We start from the raw sequence: 16,624 nt of genomic DNA on the forward strand, positions 1-16,624 counted from the left end.
TATGAGGAGGTCTCGCCTGTAGGGATTGATGGTAGAGGATACCCAGGACAGAGAATGGGGGTGGGGGGATCTTAGGTCTGCAGCAGAAAAGTTGGCCTCACATAGCTTGTGGATGTGCACTGTGAGCCCTAGGACAGTTGCTGAGGAGCTGTATCACTGGCTTAGGAACATTTCTGGAGCTGGCAATCAACCCTTATCAACCTTAAAAGAGTTCCTTCTCTCTCTCTCTCTCTCTCTCTCTCTCTCTCTCTCTCTCTCTCTCTCTCTCTGTGTGTGTGTGTGTGTGTGTGTGTGTTGTGTGTCCTACATCTCCACTTATTTTTCAGCTTCTGGTTTGCCTTGAAACGCTTGACTGTCAACTCCCAGCCCTAGCCACTGGATGGAGCCAACGGCATTTTCATGCCTCAGACTGTGCCCTCCATGCTATTCTGTTCTATGACTCCTACAAACCTGATGCTGCCCTCCAAAGTACAAGACACCAAAAATCTGCCTGCTAGAGCTTTTGTTCATTGGGTACTGCATCTCTCGTCCATAAGAAAATTGGTCTTGGAAGTTTTAGGAATGGCGGCCTCGGCAGAACAAAGTAAACATCTGCTCAATGCTGCCACCCACCTGGGGTGGAGACGCGGTGGGCGTGGCCATCTTCTTGGAGTGATGTCACAGCATGGCCATTTTCCCTCTGCGCCTGTGAGCTTGCTTTGGACGGCGGGAGGGGCCGCTGGTTGACTATTGGCGGACTCAGGCTCCAGCTCTGACTGAGCATGCGCGCGCGCACACACACATACACCGCTCTGCAGCCCTGTAGGCTGGGGAGCCCGAGTTAGTTCTGAAGCGGAAGTGTTGCTTGGGGCTAGTTCTTGTAACAGTCTCCTCTGCAGCAAACAGAAAAATGTTGTTGCGACACAGAAAGACAGAGAATGAGGGGGCGAGTACTTAGGGATGATGGGCTCAGTGATGGGGAGTTCTGGAGGATGAGCAAAGGGGTATTTGTGGAGGTCTTTGATGTAGGGGGTTGTGGGGTGAATGAGAGAGGACCGAGAGGTCAGTGAATGAGGGTCTTTGGTGGGCAAAGTTATGGGGCTAGTCAGGGTTGAATGGGGCTTATTAAACGTTGACTTTTACACATTTTCCAGCACAGTGACCTGCGTTAGGGGTTCATAGCACCCTTAGGGCCCCTCCTTAGGCATGCTCAGTCTCTCCCTCTGTCCCAAGGTAGGGGCCTGGTGCCAATGTTCCAGCTGAAGTGACTCTGCACCTGAAGGCTTCCTTCTGGCTCCTGGGCAAGACGGCCCCAGTGAGGTGAGGAGAAGGAAGAAGGCACCTGAGAGGACTCACTTGCCTAAGGTCCGCTCAGAGCCTGCGGCTTGGCATGGGTGGACGAGGCCTGAGGCTGCAGGGTCTGAAGGGGGAGCATGAGGGGTGGTGGGGCTAATGTCATGGGGTAATGCTTTAAAAAGTTGTTTTCTTGGTGGTTAACAGATAAGTAACATATTTATTTATTTAATGTATTTTTTAAGTAATGCATTTAACTTATAGATTAATTAGAAGATAGAAGAAATAATCTAAGGAACTAATTTTATGCCCCTATATTTAAGTGCCCATTCTTAGGCATTTTTTTTTTTTAGTGTGTATTAAGGAGTATGCATTTAAACTAAATATTTTTATTGATTTCAGAGAGAAAGGGAGAGGGAGACAGAGATAGACACATGGATGATGAGAGTGAATCATTGGTCAGCTGCCTTCTGCATGCCTCCCCACTGGCGATTGAACCTGCAGCCTGGGCATGTGCCCTTTCTGGGAATCAAACCGTGACCTCCTGGTTCATAGGTTGATGTTCAGTCACTGAGCCACAGCAGCCCTGCAGGAGTATGCATTTTAAAACATTTAACATACAGTTTTAAAATGAGTTCCTGCAATTTTATAACCTACTTTTTCTTATTTAGAAGTTTACTGTGATTCAGCTTAAATATTTATTTTATACACTTAAAAAACTTAATTTATATATATATAATTTATATATATATAACTTATATATAAATATAAGTTATATATATATATATATATAAAGTACACAGATGGGTGAACACTATGTATTATATACAGTTGTCGAATTATAATGTTGCACATCTAAAACTTATATAATGTGATTAACCAATGTTACCTCAATAGAAAGTACACAGATAATAATGTACAGTTCCATACAATGTTATTTTTAATAGCTACATAACATTTCATCTACTGTATTTTCTTATCAATTCCATATTATGGGTCATATAAGATAGTTTAAATTCGGCATTGTTAAAGTCAATGCTGAGATAAAGGTACTTACAGAGAAATTATGATACATTATTTCATTAAGGAAAATACCTAGAAATACAATTTCTGGGTCAGTACATAAGTATACGTAGAAAAAATCTTTTGTGTTAAATATTGATATGAGGAAGGAAAAGAGGCAAGAATACACAGGTGGTTTGTAAAACCACATGGTTGCCCAAACTTCCACAGCCTCATGTCTGTCTGGTGTGAGGGGATTTCTAGGCAGATAATTCTGGACCCTGGAAGCCTGGTGTAGTCTCTCATATGCTCTGCACTTCTCCACTCTTCCAGCTAACACATCTGCCTTTTCCCAAGAAGAGCAGGAAATGGCGGAAGCCCAGGTAAGACTTGTCTGTTCCTTCCTCTGTTTATCATAGATGTGGTGAGCTATGTAGGAATCTCTGACATAAAGTAGAAAATTATTTGTATTAATAAATAAGCATTAGGATCAGGGAAGATGAGCAGCGGCAGCAAGGCCCATGTAGACATGTGGATGAGTTAGGGTGTAACAGATACTAATGCTGAATAGCAAATTGCTCTTTTAGCCTCTGGCAGCCAGAGGGAAGGAAGCACAACCAGGAACCTGGCTCACCTTGCTTATAATAGGGAGAGCACACCAAGTTCTCGGGAAAGAAAAGGTTCTTCAATTGCCTTTCAAGATGTTTCTATGCTGGGTCTTCCTGTGGAAGATGGAATTGTCTTCTACCATAGCCTGGTGAAAAATGCCGTCCCTGGTACCTACAGATATTTCTTATAGTATTCCTCAGTGAGGTGGAGACCTAATGTAAAAATGTAATTTGGAAATGAAATATCTTAGGGAACTGCTTGTCTTTCAAAAATTTTCCTGAAGTAATTTTCTCAGTTCCAATTTTGATTCTCATTTGGCTAAGAGACAAAATCCTGCAGACACCCAAAGTCCACCACCTTTTCCCTTTCACTCTAATTTATTTTTTAAACAAATAAAATAGAAACACTCATGGATATAGTGAACACACTGACAGTTGTCAGATGGGGAGAGAGATTGGGGAATGGGAGAAAAAGGTGAAAGAATTAAACAAACAAACAAACAAAAACAACAAATACTCATAGATAGAGACCACAGTATGGTGATTACCAGAGGGAAGAGGAATAGGGGAAGTAGAAGGGGATAAGATGTGATAAATGGAGATGGAAGGAGACTTGACTTTGGGTGGTAAACACATACTACAATATACAGATTATGTATTATAGAATTGTACCCCTGAAACATATAATTTTATTTATTTATTTTACCATTTTATTTTTTATTAAGGTTTTACATATGTATTCTTATCTCCCCTTTCCCCCCAACCCCCCACTCATGCCCTCACCCCCTGGTGTCTGTATCCACTGGTTAGGCTTATATGCATGAATATAATTCCTTTGGTTGATCTCTCCCCCTTACTCCCACCTTTCCTCACCTTCCCTCTGAGGTTTGACAGTCTGATCGATGCTTCTCTGTCTCTGGATCTGTATTTGTTCATCAGTTTGTGTTGTTCATTATATTCCATAAATGAGTGAGATCATGGGATATTTATCTTTCTCTGACTAGCTTATTTCACTTAGCATAATGCTCTCCAGTTCCATCCATGCTGTTGCAAATGGTAAGAATTCCTTTTTTTTTTTTTTTTTTTAGTACAGCATACTATTCCATTGTGTAGATGGACCACAGTTTTCTAATCTACTCATCTGTGGATGGGCACTTAGGCTGTTTCCAAATCTTATCTATGGAAAATTGTGCTGCTATGAACATAGGGTGCATATACACTTTCTTATTGGTGTTTCTAGCATCTTGGGATATATTCCTAGAAGTGGGATCACTGGGTCAAATGGGAGTTCCATTTTTATTTTTTTGAGAAAACTCCATACTGTTCTCCACAGTGACTGCACCAGTCTGCATTCCCACCGGCAGTGCTAGAGAATTCCTTTTTCTCTGCATCTTTGCCAGCACTTGATGTTTGTTGATTTGTTGGTGATAGCCATTCTGACAGGTGTGAGATGGTATCGCATTCTCGTTTTGATTTGCATCCCTCGGATAATTAATGACTTCGAGCATGTTTTCACATGTCTCTTGGTCTTCCTTCTGTTTTTTTTTTTGAAAAGTATCTATTTAGGTCTGTTGCTCATTTTTTCATTGGGTTGTTTACCTTCCTTTTGTTAAGTTGTATGAATTCCCTATAAATGTTGGAGATTAAACCCTTATCAGTGATAACATTGGCAAATATATTTTCCCATTCAGTGGGCCTTCTTGTTTTGCTGATGGTTTCTTTTGCTGTGCAAAAGCTTTTTATTTTGATGTAGTCCCATTTATTTATTTTCTTCTTAGTTTCCATTGTCCTAGGAACTGTATCAGTGAAGGTATTGCTTTGGCATATGTCTGAGATTTTGCTGCCTGTGTATTCCCCTAGTATTTTTATGGTTTCCCATCTTATGTTTAAGTCCTGTATCCATTTTGAGTTTATTTTTGTGTATGGTGTAAGTTGGTGGTCTAGTTTCATTTTTTTGCATGTATCTGTCCAGTTTTCCCAGCACAATTTGTTGAAGAGACTGTCTTGACTCCATTGTATGTTCATGCCTCCTTTGTCAAATATTAACTGAGCATAATGGTTTGGGTCGATTTCTGGGTTTTCTATTCTATTTTATTGATTTATATGTCTGTTCTTGTGCCAATACCAGGATGTTTTGAGAACAGTGGCTTTGTAATACAGCTTAATATCTGGTATTGAGATCCCACCTACTTTGTTCTTCTTTCTCAGGTTTGCTGCAGCTATCAGGATCTTTTTTTAAAAAATTATTATTACAGATGAATTCCCCCATCAAGCCCTGCCAGACAGGAAACACAGCCTGAGGTCCCCTGTCAAGCTGGGTGGGTGGCATAGCCTGAAGTCCCCCAGCCTGGCACCAGGGCAGGGGTGGTGGCCTCAGGTCCCCTGTCAAGCCCCACAAAGTGGGATTGCACAGGCTCAGGTTCCTTGCCCCGGCCCAGCACCATGCAGTCTCAGGTCCCTGCTGATTGCTCATTAAGACTCGTTACAGGAACTCTGCCTTCGCTGTGGGTGTAGACATCTTGTATTATGGAAACCCCACCTCTGCTGTGGGTGCAGCCATCTTGTGTTATGGAAACCCAGCCTCCACTGTGGGTGCCACCATCTTTGTGATGGTGTGATGGTCAATTTGCATATTCCCTCTTTAATAGATAGGATTAGTTTCAGGTATATAACATAGTGGTTAGACTATCAGACACTTTACAGACTGTACCCCCTTGATATTTCCAGTACCAACTGGCACCAGAAATAGTTATTACAGTATTATTGACCATATTTCCTACTCTGTACTTTACATCCCTATAACTATTTTGTAACTATCAATCTGTAGTTACAACTCCTTTCACCTTTTTCAATTTTGAGTGTTTATATATTCTGTGTACAAGTTCTTTGTTAGATACACGGTTTGTAAATATTTTCTTCAAGTGTGTGGCTTGTGTTTTCATTCTGTTAACTGTTGTTCACAGAGCAAGAATTTTTAATTTTGAAAATGTCTAATTTATAAATTACTTATTTTATGGATGCAATTTTGGCATCATGTCTAAGAACTATTTGCTGAACCTTAGGTCATGAATATTTTTCATATTCTATAGGTTCTGTAGTTTTATGTTTTACATTTAGACCTCTGATCCATTTTGCATTAATTTTTATATAAGGTGTGAGGTTTAGGTCAAGGTTCATTATTTTGGATATGAATTCCCATTTGTTCTAACCTTGATTGTTGAAAGAACTGTTTTTTCTCCATTGAATTGCCTTTATAGTTTGTCAAATATCAATTGGCCATATTAATGGGGTCTATTTCTGGACTATATTCTTTTTAAAAAAATATATTTTATTGATTTTTTTTTACAGAGAGGAAAGGAGAGAGATAGAGAGCTAGAAACATCGATGAGATAGAAACATCGACCAGCTGCCTCCTGCACACCCCCTACCAGGGATGTGCCCGCAAGCAATGTACATGCCCTTGACTGGAATCGAACCTGGGACCTTTCAGTCTGCAGACCGATGCCCTACCACTGAGCCAAACCAGCTTCGGCATGGACTATATTCTTTATATCGATCTATATGCCTAATAGTAACGTACAGTCTTAAAATCAAATATTATGATTTCACTAACTTGATCAAATTTCCCCCCCAGAATTATTCAGCTATTCTTGTTCCTTTGCCTTTGTCTTTCTATAAAAACTTTAGAATAATCTTGTTACATATCTAAAATATTATCTTGCTAGGATTTTTACAGGAATTGATTTAAATTTGTAGATCAGTTTGGGGAGAATTGATCTTTATTGTCAATTGTGGCTTCTAATCCATGAACATAGTATGTATCTCTATTTATTTAGATCAGGGGTTGGGAAGCTTTTTTCTGCCAAGGGCCATTTGGATATTTATAACACCATTCTTGAGCCTTACAATATTATCAACTTAAAAATTAGCTGCTTTAATTGGTCAAACATTTAATTAACTCACCCCTAATGCTTTGGCGGGGCCAGACCAAAGGATTTCTTGGGCCTTATGAGGCCTGTGGGCTGGACATTCCCTATCCCTGTGTTAGTGGATGTATCAGTTTGTTTAACCATTCTCCCATGTATGTGAGCATTTTTATTATTTCCAGTATTTTGCAATTAAGAATAATGCTGCAATGAAACATGTGCATATGTTGCTTCCTTTTTGTTTAAATATATCTTCTATTTAAATTCCTACAAGTGACATTGCTGGATCAAATGGTAAATACAATTGTAGTTTTGTTAGATATTGCCAGATTTCCTCTTGTACTATTTACACTCCTACCAGCCTTGTATGATAGAGCCTGTTTCTACATGGTTGCACTAATAGAGTATGTTGTCATGCTTTTAAATTTTTTTCAATCTGACGTTATTTTCACCTCACTCATAGTAAGAATAATACCAATTCTAACTATAGAGAGATATTTCCCACAAAGTAGATCACTAAATTGATATGAAGGAGGCATCCTGTATTAAGTCATCATCATGAACTGGGTACCCAAACAGAAGTTTCCCTAAATTCTGTCCTCATCACCCAGTGATCAGCATTTCAGAATAAAATGAATGTGCAATTATAGGGACTCCTGACATTTGAGGATGTAGCTGTGGATTTCACTCAGGAGGAGTGGCAGTATCTGAATTCTCCGCAGAAGATCCTGTACAGGGAGGTGATGCTGGAGACCTACAGCAACCTGGTCTCTGTGGGTAAGGATGACTTCCTTGGGTAATTTTGCCGTTTACCATTACTGTGTCTAATAAAGGGTATTTATTTTCTCAATGTTGGGAACTTGCAAAGTCTCTGAACTGTTCGAAAAGTTTGACACTGAATCCCAGGGATCAGAGTACCTTTTTCTCTCTTTGCTCTCCTGACAAGGTATTTGTGAACTCAAAACCCAGGCAAAATGATTTAACTTAACTATTGTGTCAAGCGATAGGTCCCTTGTGCTGCCCCAAACTTCACCTTCCTCTTTCTCAGAGGCTCTGAAGACCAAGGAGGTGTTGTTGTCATTTCTCATTAGCAGGACAGCAAGCTACTAAACCAGATCTCATCCTCAATTTGGATGTAGAAGAACCATGCCTGGCAGAAGGAAAAATCCCAATTTGGAGCTTTCCAGGTAAGTGGGATTGACCCAGGCTATGGGGACGGGAGGTCCAGCTTGTCAGTCAGGGCTGAGGACCTCTGAAAGGGCTTTCAGGGGTAGCTGGGGAAAGGTTGTGGCCCTTGGTTATTGTTTGAGGATAGGGATATGAAAACCACAGACATAAGACTGATATCTCTCCTCTGTCCCACACCCACCAGACCACTCTCCTTAAGTTGGTGCTCACAAGTTTCTGTACAGCTCCTTTCCCCATATATAAGTGTCTTGTATATGCCAATCTCCTGTTCTGTACTTCTACCATTCTCATTTCTCACCGTCTTATCTAAAGACACATTAGTCACAGGCCTAGGCCAGTGCTGCAATTTCAGATTGAATTATCTGATTCCATTAAGCTTAGATATTCCTCTCAGATTTATTCTCCTAAAACATCTAGATTATCTATCTCTTTTAAAAAATATTTTTATTGATTTCAGAGAGGAAGGGAGAGGGAGAGAGAGATAGAAGCATCCATGATGAGAGAGAATCATGGATCAGCTGCCTCCTGTATATCCCCATACTGGGGATTGAGCCTACAACCTGGGCATGTGCCCGCGACCAGAATTGAACCCAGGACCCTTTAGTCCTCAGGCTGGAACTCTGTCCACTGAGCCAAACCAGCTAGGTCTTGATTATCTCTTTTTAAAAAGAACTTTATTGAGATATAATTCTCATACCATAAAATTCACTCTGAGGTACACAAATTCAGTAACTTCTTAGTACATTCACAGAGTTCTGCAACTATTACTTTTTATTTTTATTGTATTTCATTTTTTGAAAGAGAGAGAGAGGAGAGAGAGAGAGAGAGAGAGAGAGAGAGAGAGAGAGAGAGAGAAAGAAAGAAAGAGAGAGAGACTCCTGCACATCCCCACTGGAAACCCAGGCATGTACCCTAACCTGGAATCAAACTAGCAACCTTTTGGTGTATGGGACAACACCCAACCAATTGAGTCACATGGGCCAGAGCTGTAGCCATCACTTTTAGAACATTATAATCACCCCAAAAAGAAACCCCTAGCTCTTATTAGTCACTTTCCATTCCCTTCCCATCCTCTGGCAAATACAAATCTACTTTCTGTCTATGGTTTTTCCTATTCTGGACATTTCATATAAATGGAACCATATAAAATATGGCCTTTTATGTCTGGTTTCTTTCACTTCTTGGCATGTTTTCAGGGGTTTCCATCCATATTGTAGCATGTGCCTGTACTTCATTTATGTCAGAATGATATTCCATTATATTGATATGGATATACCACATTTTATTTTTCATTTGTTGGGACATTTAGGTTGTTTCCACTTTAATGGTTCTATGAACATTAATGTTTAAGTTTTGGAAGTGATGTATGTTTTCATTTCTTTAGAGTATATACATAGGAGTGGCGTTGTTGAACAGTGTGATAACTGTGTGTTTAACTTTTGTGGAACTGCCAAACTGTGTAAATATCCTGTTCCTCAAAAATTTTTTATTCAGTGATTTTAGAATTCCCTGATGATTCTTGCCTAAATCAATTATTACTGAGATGGTTGAAAATGATGACTTTTCTATCATTCCTTCTATATTTGTATGTTGGCACTCTTCTATAAAGAACTTTCCCTTACCCCACCTCCATTAATTAACTAGCCAATGGAAACTCCTTCAAGTTGGCTTCTGAGTCTTTGGTAGATTCCTTGCTTTCTGATGTTATAAGATGTTCCAGGATCATTTTATATATTTCCTTCCTCCAACCTGAAATCAGACACTTCTCCTATGAAGTCCCCATTTCTTTTTCATGGTAAATGTTGTGAGACCACAATTTAGATATTAGAGAATGGTTTCTAAACCTTTAGGAACTATGTAAAATTTAAAGATATTTTAAAGAGAAAATACATCATATATTCAAGTTGGTATTTCCAAATCAAATTCTGGACTTAAACATTTTTAATTTATTAATATTACATCTAATGATAGTGTTAACCGAAAAATAAAAGGCCAAAGTGAGAGGCAACAGCATTTATTTGAGGTAAAAATAGCTATTCAGTACAAATTGGTAGTTACAAAATAGTCATGGGGATGTAAAGTACAGTATAGGAAATATAATCAATAATATTGGAATAACTATGTATGGTGCCAAGTGGGTACTGGAAATATGGAAGGGAACACTTTGTAAAGTATATGATTGGCTAACCATTATCCTCTATATCGGAAACAAATACAAAATAATATTGAATGTAAGCTGTAATGGAAAAATAAATATTTAAGTTCTTAAAAAGAAGAACAGTTATTCGGGAAACATTTTCTTTTCTTTTTTTAAACGATTTTTAATATATTTTATTGATTTTTTTACAGAGAGGAAGGAGAGAGATAGAGAGCTAGAAACGTTGATGAGAGAGAAACATCAACCAGCTGCCTCTTGCACAACCCCCACCGGGGATGTGCCCGCAACCAATGTACATGCCCTTGACCAGAATCGCACCCAGGACTTTTCAGTCCGCAGACCGACGCTCTACCGTTGAGCCAAACCGGTTTCGGCTTGGGAAGCATTTTCAAGCAGAAACCCAGATAGTGTTCTGGTAGGAGACAAAGACAAGGGGTAGTAATGAAAAAGGGAAGGGAAACAATTATATCAGTAGAAATAAGTAATTTCTATAGGTGTAAACTAACATAGTGATGCTATTTCTAAACAATGTTTTTAATTTTCAGTCCAGTAGTTTGGTAGTTATCAGTTCCATAGTTATAATATCTGATTTTTTATTATCTTTCCAAGCAGTTGTTTGAAATATAGTGTTGCCTTAGGCCCAATCCAAAGGGGTGTGTTTTTTGCCCTGTGTTTAACATCCAAAGGTTTGAGTAGTAACTTGCAAGGCAGTTCCTCTTGGATAGCAGCTCCAGCTCCATTTTAAATTGGCGCCACTTATATTATTTTTTTTTTTACAGTAGTATTGTTAGTGTTATTCTGAGACTGCTGAATGTGTATAGAGGTTTGAATCAATTGAAATAATCATGTTGGTGCCATTGAGAATCAAGACTTTTCATCATGGTCATTAGGAAATATAGATGAGAGGCTATTAGGAAATCCTTTTCTGTTGAATTTTGTTGTCTGATTATATAAAAATTTGCAAATGGTAAGGAACAAAAATTCAAGTGAGTAACTTTGAAGATGTAACGAAGTATATTGAACAAGTTGTGAATCAGAGAGCATTCCATCTAGCAAATAGAAGGGAGCTTCAAGGAGTTGTACATCATGGTATAGGTTTTTATAGGTAGAAGGAGAGTGGGATAAGGAGGTTTAAAAGAGTGTATTATCTCAGGCACAGTCAGGTCACTTAAGGCTTAAGGAAAGGCTTAGATAGATACAAAGGTGAATCCAGATTGGGCAATGATTTTCAGATTTTTCTTTGCTTTTGTAAGGCTAATTATTCTAAAACTTTCATTTTCTAGTTATTAATTTGGGGTTTTTATAAATAGTGTAAATCAGGCACAGTTAAGAGTTCATACAGTAAATGAAGATCAAGGGTGATAAGGTCAACAAAATGGATGGAACTAAGAGATGATGTAAATGTAGCAATAAAGAATTAGATGTTAAGGCAAGATTGTTCTCAGTAACAAAAAAGCTAGTAGGCGGGTGTTTAGTATAAGAGCAGTATTTGCCGAAAACGGTTTGGCTCAGTGGATAGAGCAACAGCCTGCGGACTGAAGGGTCCCAGGTTCGATTCCGGTCAAGGCATATACCTTGGTTGTGGGCACATCCCCAGTGGGGGGTGTGTGCAGGAGGCAGCTGATGGATGCTTCTCTCACATCTATGTTTCTAACTCTCTATCCCTCTCTCTTTCTCTCTGTAAAAAAATAAAATATATTTAGAGGAAAAAAAAGAGAGCAGTATTTGATGGTCAAGTTTCTCTCTACAGGAACTCTGATAAAAATGAGATAATAGTATCAGCTTTCATATGGTAGGGAATTTATAAAGAAGGTCCATTCTATAATATTAAAGTATAAAAATGGTTTATTCTATTTCTTTCTAGAAGAAAACTGCCAATTTGATGAACAAATTGAGAGGCAGAACCAGGATGATGAAGATAAATGTTTGTTGATGCAAGTTGGGTTTCCTGACAAGGAAACAATTACCACTAAGAGTGACTATGACTATACTGAATTTGGAAACACACTTTATATGAGTACAAACCTTGTTGCTTCAATACACAGACCCCATAAACATGAGTCATTTGGAAATAATATGTTAGATTATTTAGACTTATTTAGTAGAAGCTCTGTAGGAAAGAGACATGATAATGGAAGTACAAGATTATTATTCCATAATGAATATGAGAAAACAACTCCTGGAGTGAAAACTTATGGATATAAAGAGTGTGGGAAGACCCTCAGGCGAAAGAAAGGTCTTAGTCTACACCAGAGAATTAAAAATGGAGAGAAACCCTTTGAGTGTAGTGCATGTGAGAAAACCTTCAGTAAGAAGTCACACCTCATTGTGCATTGGAGAACTCATACGGGAGAGAAACCCTTTGGATGTACTGAATGTGAAAAAGCCTTTAGTCAAAAATCTCAGCTCATTATTCACCTAAGAACTCATACAGGAGAGCGACCCTTTGAGTGTCCAGAATGTGGAAAAGCTTTCAGAGAAAAGTCCACTGTCATAATACATTATAGGACTCATACAGGAGAGAAACCCTATGAATGTAATGAATGTGGAAAAGCATTTACTCAAAAGTCAAATCTCATTGTCCACCAGAAAACCCACACAGAAGAGAAAACTTATGAATGCATTAAATGTGGGGAATCTTTCATACAGAAGCTTGATCTAATTATACACCATAGTACCCATACAGGAAAGAAACCCCATGAATGTAATGAGTGTAAGAAAACTTTCAGTGATAAGTCAACTCTTATTATACATCAAAGAACTCATACGGGAGAGAAACCTCATAAATGTACTGAATGTGGGAAGTCTTTCAATGAGAAGTCAACTCTCATTGTGCATCAGAGAACTCACACAGGGGAGAAACCTTATGAATGTGATGTGTGTGGGAAAACCTTCACCCAGAAGTCAAACCTTGGCGTACATCAAAGAACCCATTCTGGAGAGAAACCTTTTGAATGTAATGAATGTGAGAAAGCATTCTCTCAGAAATCCTATCTCATGCTACACCAGAGAGGTCATACAGGAGAGAAGCCATATGAATGTAATGAATGTGAAAAAGCATTTTCTCAGAAATCATATCTCATTATACATCAAAGAACTCATACAGAAGAAAAACCCTATAAGTGTAATGAATGTGGCAAAGCCTTCAGAGAAAAGTCAAAGCTTATTATACATCAGAGGATTCACACAGGAGAGAAACCCTATGAATGTCCTGTATGTTGGAAAGCTTTTAGCCAGAAATCACAGCTCATAATACATCAGAGAACACACACAGGAGAGAAACCTTATGCATGCACTGAGTGTGGTAAAGCCTTTAGAGAAAAATCAACATTCACTGTACACCAAAGAACTCACACTGGAGAGAAACCCTTTAAGTGTACAGAATGTGGGAAAGCCTTTACCCAAAAATCAAACCTTATTGTACATCAGAGAACACATACAGAAAAGAAAGTCCATGGGAAAGGCCACACCCGAAACTCAAAGCTCGTTACACATTAGAAAAGAAATCAATAGTGTCTGCTATGTTCCCTGAAGAAACGTTTTGTTAGTTAACATTTTTAAAGTATGTTCTGACTTCTGGTTTAAATATAGGGATAAAGTCAGCCTTTTTCTTTTTGTTTAATCTCAGTCTTTCCCCAAAAGATACAGGGAGGCAAAGAAACATAAGTGTAATCTCTGTATCTGATAAAATTAGGAGATAGCTGAAACCCAAATGGGTTTCAGCTATCCCAGATGTTAGGAGATCTCTGAGGACAGAGGATGCTCAAGGCTGCAGATGTGAGACAGTATTGGTAAGGACACTTAGCAGAGGTTCATATACAAACATAACAGGAGTAACCCAGAGTATGGGTAGGTGGGAGGTAGGATGTTACCTAGATCCATTTGGCTTTTGAGGAGAGATAGGCAGGGGCCTTGATAAGGAATTGCTCAGACAAGTCATACTTAGCAGAAACTAGTCTGTACTTATCAGAGGAGCAATTGGTGGGGACTGGGGCAAGAGAAGGCACTGTTTGTGATGAACCCTATAGCTTCCCCTATTTACTGACTCCAGAGAAGCCAAGTCTGAAAGAACTTATCAAATGGAAAAAAATCCCAGTTGCAAGAAAACCTTTGATCTGCCTGAGATGTGGCCCTGGTTTTTTCCCCCCACATGAACCTCCAGTAAACACCATGTCCAGGAAAAACTTATTTAAAGAGGAATGATTCCAAAGTAACCAAAACCACAAATGTACATGGCTTTTCCAGAAATTCTACTTCTAGGAATGTATATACTCATGTATATACTAGTACAAAACGATGAACGCACAGAGGTATTCACTGATGCACTGTTGTGAAAACAAAAAGTTGGAAGCTATAGATATGACATTAGGGGTCTGGTTCCTGAAATCCTGGTATGTTGATTCAGCAAATTTTTAGGTAGAAAAATGAATAAAATATATAAAGAGAACTTGGATACCATTTATGAAATGATGTGGGATGCTCTCCAACATACATTATTAGGTGGAAAAAGCAAGATGCAGAATAGTGAGTATAATGTGCTACCATTTGTATATAAAAAGGAGAACATATGCTAAGTATTGAGTGTATATGGATAAACTGTCTCTGGGAAGGTAACACAAGAAGCTGGTACCCATGATTGCCTCTGAGAAAGAGAAGAGGAAGTGGGTAGATGTGGGGATGGAATTGTTAGGGAGACAACAGTATATCCTTTTATAACTTTTAAAATTGTACTGTGTGGAAGTACTACTTTTTCACTCGATAAATAAAACTTTTAAAAAGCATAGTTTGCTCTATTACTATTATAATGAAGTCAGATTCTAGATACAGGATTTCATAACGTTTAATAAAGATATGCTCATGGTGTTTTAATTTTTTGGAGTGAATAAATTGAATAATCAGAACAACGATGTCCAATCGGAAGTGCAAATAAAGTGATTCTCAGATAAGCTGGGACCACACTCTCTGTAAACCTAAAATAATTGAGACTGGTACACATTTCTAATTTAGTATACATAGTGACATCTGTGAAAGTATCCTGTATCCTGTCAATGGCTTTCCACATCTTAACAAAATGATTTGAATTATTTCGTGTGTGTGTGTGTGTGTGTGTGTGTATGTGTGTAACAAGAGATATAAAACATAAATCTACAGAGAAGTTGAGTGCTCACCTCTCAGTTCATACTGCTGCTAGTTACTGCATTTTCCAAGGTGAGGGACAGATCGAGAGCCATGTTCTATATAAATGGGCATGGCCAAAGACTGTGTAATATAGCACATGTGCTCCAGAATAAGAAGTCCTACTTTGTGCATGACAGTCTTTGTGGCCCTGATGCTTCTGAGCCTGATCTGTGTTTCTCTCTCATTTATGTTTCTAACTCTCTATCCCTCTTCCTTCTGAGGTGGAAATGGGTAACCCAAGCTATCTAAAACCTGGGCCTGGTCAGTGTTTGGATTTAACAAAACAGGTCGGTCCTGAGACTCTGCCTGTGCTCTCCTAAGCTTTCTTTATTCCCTAAATTATTCTGTAGGAAAATAAGCCGTGGGTGCATTGTTTTTTATGAGCGATGTTAAGTCAGATATGTCATACAGCATGAGGCAAAAGTAGGTTTACAGTTGTTTGTATGAAAAATACAATAATTGAAGGAAAAACTGTTTTGTGTACTCACAACTGTAAACCTACTTTTGCCCCACACTATTTAGTCTTTACAGGGAGAAGTTTGGGGGGAAATGTGGGGTTAATCTCCTTGCTCCTTGTGCACTCTGCTGAGAGAAGGCCTAAGGGCACCAGAAATGAAACATTTCTTTTTCCTGCTGATAAAGAATATTCCTGGGGATTCAGGGCCATCAAAGATCATCCTGAAGTGGGGTGGGGCAAGTCAGATGTTGCCATTTAAGGTTAATCTTGAATTCCTATTTCCTGGGACACATATAAGACAAACAGCCCAGTTTAAAAACAGGCAAAAAAATTTAAAATATACATCAATCAAGATGATATACAGATGGCAAACTAGCACAAGAAACTCAACAGCATTAGTTCCTAGGAAAGTATAAATTGAAACCACTTCACTCTTACTGAAATGGCTAAAATTATAAGGGCAGAGAAATGAAGCGAGTGGACACTTACATACTGCTGGTGGGAATGTAAAAGGACACACCACTCTCAAAACACTTTGGTAGTTTCTTATATATTTAAATATATACTCACACCCTTATTGGTTTGGCTCAGTAGATAGAGCGTCTGTCTGTGGACTCAAGGATCCCAGGTTCTATTCCGGTCAAGGGCATGTACCTTGGTTGCCGGCACATCCCCAGTAGGGGGTGTTCAGGAGGCAGCTGATGGATGTTTCTTTCTCATCAATGTTTCTAACTCTCTATCCCTTTCCCTTCCTCTCTGTAAAAATCAATAAAAATATACTTAAAAAAATAAATATATACACACCATATGACCAAACCATTCATGCCTAGGTATT

General features: G+C 38.8%; 1 protein-coding gene across 4 annotated transcripts; it reads left to right on the forward strand.

The window, feature by feature from the left end:
- Positions 1-708: 708 nt before the first annotated feature.
- LOC118731758 (zinc finger protein 182) lies at positions 709-14,932 on the forward strand. 4 transcript variants are annotated; one of them, XM_036460577.2, is made up of 5 exons: positions 709-1,299; positions 2,608-2,657; positions 7,459-7,585; positions 7,903-7,995; positions 12,022-14,932. In XM_036460577.2, the coding sequence occupies exons 2-5, from the start codon at positions 2,643-2,645 to the stop codon at positions 13,650-13,652; spliced, it is 1,866 nt and encodes a 621-aa protein (XP_036316470.1). In that variant the 5' UTR covers positions 709-1,299; positions 2,608-2,642; the 3' UTR covers positions 13,653-14,932. The 4 variants fall into 4 exon arrangements, with proteins under 4 accessions (XP_036316470.1, XP_036316469.1, XP_036316468.1 ...); XM_036460576.2 differs by having other exon boundaries at positions 711-1,299; positions 7,900-7,995; XM_036460575.2 differs by having other exon boundaries at positions 711-1,299; positions 12,019-14,932.
- The last annotated feature ends 1,692 nt before the right edge of the window (positions 14,933-16,624 follow it).

Source organism: Pipistrellus kuhlii, unplaced genomic scaffold (genome assembly GCF_014108245.1).
Source record: "Pipistrellus kuhlii isolate mPipKuh1 unplaced genomic scaffold, mPipKuh1.p scaffold_m20_p_32, whole genome shotgun sequence".
Taxonomy (NCBI): domain Eukaryota; kingdom Metazoa; phylum Chordata; class Mammalia; order Chiroptera; family Vespertilionidae; genus Pipistrellus; species Pipistrellus kuhlii.